Genomic DNA, 5,529 nt, shown 5'->3' with positions numbered 1-5,529 from the left:
GAATTCAACAAGGGTCCTGAACCGGCCCGGGGAACGCGCTGTGACGACGACCAGTGCACGCATGAGACCAACGAGTTGCCCACCGAAAGATGAGCGGCACGCTGGCGAAGCGGGCAAGGAAAACTGCCTTTCAACAGGCAGAAACCTCGTGACAGATCCTTCAGCTCTAGGTGGGTGGGTCGTCTGTCTCAATCAGGTGATATTAGCGGAATTGGCCAGTCCAGAGCGCGGAGACCGCATGGTCAGAAACAGAGAGCTGGTTAGGTGTGGCTCCATTGTTGTTGTTGAGGTGTGGGATGGGAGTTCAGTGCTTAGCCAAGCATCTGTTGGCAAAGAGTGCAGACGGACGTACATAGCAACATGTCGACTCCGACGGAAAGGGCGACCACGCAGGGCAGCTGTAATATGAGCTGCTCTATTTGAAAAGGGTCCTGAGATAACTTCTGTTATGAATTGGCGCTATACAAATAAAATTGAATTGAATTGAATTGAAGTGAATTGATTCATTGAGTTAGATGTGAAAATATTTGTGAAAAGGGCTGCAGTGTAAGCTAACTGCAACCATTAAATGGCTTGTTTTTGCCACTGACAGCCTCAGATTGTGATTGTGTGTTAGTGCCTGACAACATTATGGAAAGGATACCTAGAGAGATAGACCTGAACCAGAAACAGCCATAATATCAATATCGCTATTGCTTTCAACCAGACTCCATAGACACAATTTTACCTCCTAAATCAGCAGTTTCAGTTGCACACGGAGTAGACTGGCTGTGTAAACAAACCACAGAGAGGCTGTGATAGTAATACAGGCAAAGGGTGTGTCACCATGACTCCACTATATCCACAAAGTCCTTTTTAAAGAAACATCAATAAAGTGATAGCGACATTCATATTAGTTATTACACAAAGTCAGGTGCTTTCTGTAGTTTGTCTATAACATTTCTTTTTGTCTCTCAGTCAAACAGGTCTTCAAAGAAATGGAGTTCCTGGGCTGGTACACCACAGGCGGCCCTCCTGACCAGTCAGATATCCATATTCACAAGCAGGTAGGCAAGACACTGAACCCCAAGTGGCTCCCTGGCACCCACTGCTCCTAGTGTATAGGATGGGTCACTGCAGAGGACAACTTTGATATGATAATAAAGGCTGAAAGATTCAGGTTCAGTTTAAGTAAATAACAGAGCAGTAGCATTAATATTGTAGAGATTGTGATTCTATGTTTTGTTGCAGATTCATGTTCGGCCAATACAGAAATAAGACTTTTATTTTGTGGTTGGTAATAAAAGTAAAATCATCTGAAAGTTCTTTCAGATACATTTTCTTGCTGTTATTTTTGTCCTCTCTGCCAGGTGTGTGAGATTATTGAGAGCCCTCTCTTCCTCAAGCTCAACCCAATGACCAAACACACTGATGTAAGTTCCTCTGCTGTTTCACTTCAAGAGTGAGAAAATACCATAGTGGTGTAAAAGCTGCTTAAACTATTTGTCCTCTTCTCCTTCAGCTTCCTGTTAGTGTTTATGAATCTGTGATTGACATCATAAATGGCGAGGTACCCTTTAATATTTTATATTATCTACACATTTGTTCCCGCAGCAGTGAACTGGGTTCCCATAGAAACGTTTTATCTGATATATTTATTTGTTTTTGTTATCTAGGCTACCATGTTGTTTGCTGAGCTGACGTACACTCTGGCCACAGAGGAAGCGGAGAGAATCGGTGTTGACCACGTCGCTCGAATGACTGCCACCGGCACCGGAGAAAACTCAACAGGTAAAAGAGGCTTTAATGATCTTTCCTGAAACACAGTGAGAGCTCACATACACGCCAATGTTCTGTTAGCTGTAAACCATTTACACTCATGTATTGTTCTTAAGGTTGCTTTTATAATCATTGTTTATTTAACACTAACCCATAAAAGATGTTATCTCAGCTCTTATCTTAAACTCATCATAAATGCAAATTAAAAAGGTATTCTAGTTTTTTACAGTGAGTTCAGTTTCAGCAGCAGTGCTGTGACTACTTTGTACTTTATATTTGTGAGTAGAACAGGGTGTCCTTGAAAGGGCTTAATAATCTGAATTTTAGGTTTTAAAATCTTAAATATGATTTTGACAGGTCTCGTATGATACTTGGTTAAAGTTGCATTTTTCGGTCTCGCTTCTAAGTGTGTTTTTGGGGTAAAACCATTGTATTGTATCAATCATGCTGTAACAATTAAACAAAAGGAAACCGGCATGGAACCAAAACAGATTTTCCTTCATATCCTTTGCACTTTTTGTGCCAGGAGGGACGTAAAATAGGTCTTTTTAAATTGTTTTCATTTTCATATTAGTGTTAAATTTAACCTGTTGAAACCTGCAGAACCCTGGCAGAATATGAAGTGGCTCTGCATTCCAAATTAAAGATAAAAAAGACCGACTTGGTAGAGCAGCTGCACGTGAGTGCAAGCTCTGAGCTGTAAGGGACTATCTTGTTTTCAAGATGTACTTATTTACATCCACCTTCATACACAAAGGACTAATGTCTGCAGGTGTTTAGGATACAATTAATTCCTGGAGGGGAAATGTAGAAAATTCAGCTGTCTGTGGTTAAATGAAGTCTGATTCATTGATGCATGCTCTGTAAATTGTCTGCCATATACTGGTATCAGTTCTTTATACTATAAAGATATTAGATAGACCTAACGAAAACAACCAAGAATAATATTGATCAGAGAAAAAATATCAAACCCGCTCTTTTATCCATTTCACATGCCTTATTAAGATAACAGATCTGTTGTGTGCCACATATTAATGTGTATTAATATTGATTACATTATTATTAAGTTATAATTAAATAGTGTGTCGAGATGTCTCATATAAAAGCAACTGAATTCTACTAATATTCTAATAATAGTGATAAAACATTGAAAAATAAACACCCAGATGCAAACTTACATACGCACATAAGACACCAAAATGTCTTTAATTCATCCTTAAAATCAGATGGTTATGGTGTAAACTTCAGGCTGAAGTCTCTATCATGTATATCAAAAGGTTTTAACTCCAGTATTCTCTCTGTGTTCTCCGTTAGTTGCAGAACATCTCATAGTCCAGCACAGTGCGATAAAGATGCTCCACAGTCGGGTGAAGATCATTCTAGAGTACGTCAAGGCCGTGGAAGCAGGTGAGAGGACGCCGTTTAACGAGGCCGCGAGAGCAAGGAATGTGAAAATAAGTCTGGAAAACAGCTGTCTTTAAATAAGATGTTTACTTTCCTCACTTTTGCACCCCCTCGAACACACCTCCATAATTACAAGCGCCTGTTTGATACTGTCTTGACAGCATCATCTCACCTCACTGTTTTGATGCTCAAACTTGTTGTGTCTCTTTCCCGTCTGCCTTCCTGCACTGCAGGAGAGGTGCCGTTTAACCACGAGATCCTTCGAGAAGCAAACGCTCTGTGCCACAGACTGCCGGTCCTCAGCACCATCAAATTCAAAACGGACTTCTATGATGTAAGAAAGCTTTGTGTTCCTTCATGTACAACATTTTCATACCCCTAATGCAGGGTACCCCATGAAAATGATTTATTTATTAATAAAAGGTTTTTTTTTATTACAAAAGGGCAACACCACCACCACCTGGGTACTGTAGGTTTTATCTAACAATACTCAAATAGTAATGTTAAGGTTAATGTTAAGGTAATATATTGCATTTGTTTAGGGACTATTTTCAGCTGCGGATTAATACACTTTTCATGTGCTAGTGAGTATTTTCAGCACCACGACTGTTTATGTGGGATTGACTCAAAATAAGTTGAGTCAAAAAGTGTTTATCATTATTGAAGAAGCACGTCATGAAGCGCTGCAGTGTGGTTCATTGTTAGCTCCATGGCTAAGATATTAGCCTTCTAATACACAGCCAATGGTTTGTGTTTGATAGTAGGATGAATTCATTGTTGGTTTTGGTCTTTTTTCATGTGATTTATTGCTGATAACAAAACCATAAAGTATTGCTTGCTTAATTCCAATGATAAAGCCTTTACTTCTGCTCGGTGTAAATTGCTTAATGACATATATTGAAAGACTTTAATCTGCACTTCAGACAGTAACCTGTAAGAATGAAAGCTTACACTGTTTTTAGCTCAGTGTTTTATTGCCAAGCGAGTTTTTTCTATAACTGTGCCCTTCCTTTCCACCCCCCCTTGCAGCAATGTAATGATGTGGGCCTCATGGCCTACTTAGGCACCATCACCAAGACCTGCAACAGTATGAACCAGTTCATCAACAAGTTCAACGTTCTGTACGACAGACAGGGCATCGGCCGGAGGATGAGAGGACTCTTCTTTTGAGCTGGCGGTCGGTCCGAAGCAGAGAGACAAACGAGCACTGCAGTTTCTTCCTTTGGTTTTTTTTTTGTCTCTGTTTTGTTCTCTTTTGGTTTGTTTGAATTTTTGTCAGCTAAAACAAATTCAGTAGCTTTTCAAAACAGTTTACCATTTTCAAACCACAAGTGTACCCAAAGGCACTTAATTACACCAATCAGTAAGAGATATGTACAAAATCAAGCTCTTTCTTGGGTATGCACAGAAATGAATCCACTGTACATGAACGTTATATTATTTTACCCCGTTTGTTTTATTGTTTCATGTTTCTGTATGTAATAAATGATCTGCTGATTTTTTTTCATGGGACTTTGACTCCTTTCTAAGCTCTAAAAGATCTAAATAATTATAATAGTACATAGAGATTCTTTGAAAAAATTCTTTGAAATCAGCCTATGAAAGACGCTGCGTGGGGGTGCAGGTTTATGGTGTTTGCAGTCAGCTCGTCTTTTGAAGTTGTGTTCCTGCTGTTCGAGGTTTTAAAAGAAAAGGGGGGCAGAGTCGGAGGTCTAATGGAGTCAGCATTTTTATGGGTATTAAATGTACAGCGGAACTAGACATAATGACCCCCGGCCTGCTAGTTGCCACTTTACTAGTCTGCTTCTACCTGCCATGTGGCTCTGGGAGCAGCAAACTTTTTTTACTTTCTGTCTTCTTAAACCTTTTTAAAAGTTTATTGAGAACCAAAACACGACTCATTCACTGATAAGAAAATGTTTTGTGACACTTTATTATCTCATTAGTCAAAAATCAGCCGCATTACATGCTTGTGTTGACTGAGAACTGCTTTCTTACTTGCTGACAGTGATGGTAAATACGTTAACTGCAACTTTCCAATGCTTCAGACTACAGGTTGTATTCAGTGACAGTACATTTGTAAGACGTTAATATCTCTAAACATATGAACTTGTTCAACTTAGATGTTTTCAGTCAAAGTCTGTTTCATTCAAAGTAAAAACACCTTTCCTCAAACACATCCTGGATGTTTTACTGACTCTCCTCTGCAGGCTCGTCAGCGGGCTGTGGGTACTGGAAGCGGGCCGGGTCGTACAGGTCATCCCTGGGGTCGTAGGGCATCGGGTAGAAGTAAGGGTAAGGGTAGAGGGGCGCTTTCTTCTCGATGGGAGCAGGGGGAGCTGGCTCCTCTTTCTCCTCCTCCTCCTC

At 40.1% G+C, this 5,529-nt stretch overlaps 2 protein-coding genes across 2 annotated transcripts in view; one reads left to right on the top strand and one right to left on the bottom strand.

Annotated features, from left to right (window-relative positions):
* cops6 (COP9 signalosome subunit 6) overlaps positions 1–4,674 on the top strand; it is a 6,651-nt gene extending 1,977 nt beyond the window's left edge. The window contains exons 4-10 of the mRNA XM_035669277.1: positions 958–1,046; positions 1,350–1,412; positions 1,502–1,549; positions 1,656–1,770; positions 3,073–3,165; positions 3,396–3,496; positions 4,192–4,674. Coding sequence (XP_035525170.1) covers positions 958–1,046; positions 1,350–1,412; positions 1,502–1,549; positions 1,656–1,770; positions 3,073–3,165; positions 3,396–3,496; positions 4,192–4,332 — 650 coding nt within the window. The 3' untranslated portion in view covers positions 4,333–4,674. The remainder of the gene's footprint in view (positions 1–957; positions 1,047–1,349; positions 1,413–1,501; positions 1,550–1,655; positions 1,771–3,072; positions 3,166–3,395; positions 3,497–4,191) is intronic.
* Positions 4,675–5,182: 508 nt separating this feature from the next.
* LOC118333573 (leucine-rich repeat extensin-like protein 3) overlaps positions 5,183–5,529 on the bottom strand; it is a 1,720-nt gene continuing 1,373 nt past the window's right edge. The window contains exon 3 of the mRNA XM_035669278.1: positions 5,183–5,526. Within this exon, the coding sequence (XP_035525171.1) occupies positions 5,353–5,526 (174 nt within the window). The 3' untranslated portion in view covers positions 5,183–5,352. The remainder of the gene's footprint in view (positions 5,527–5,529) is intronic.

The sequence above is a fragment of the Morone saxatilis genome, unplaced genomic scaffold (assembly GCF_004916995.1).
Source record: "Morone saxatilis isolate NCDOM2014 unplaced genomic scaffold, NCSU_SB_2.0 Contig22, whole genome shotgun sequence".
NCBI classification, from domain to species: Eukaryota; Metazoa; Chordata; class Actinopteri; family Moronidae; genus Morone; species Morone saxatilis.
The sequence above is the reverse complement of the archived record's forward strand: the minus strand, read 5'-3'. Positions and strand labels throughout refer to the sequence as shown.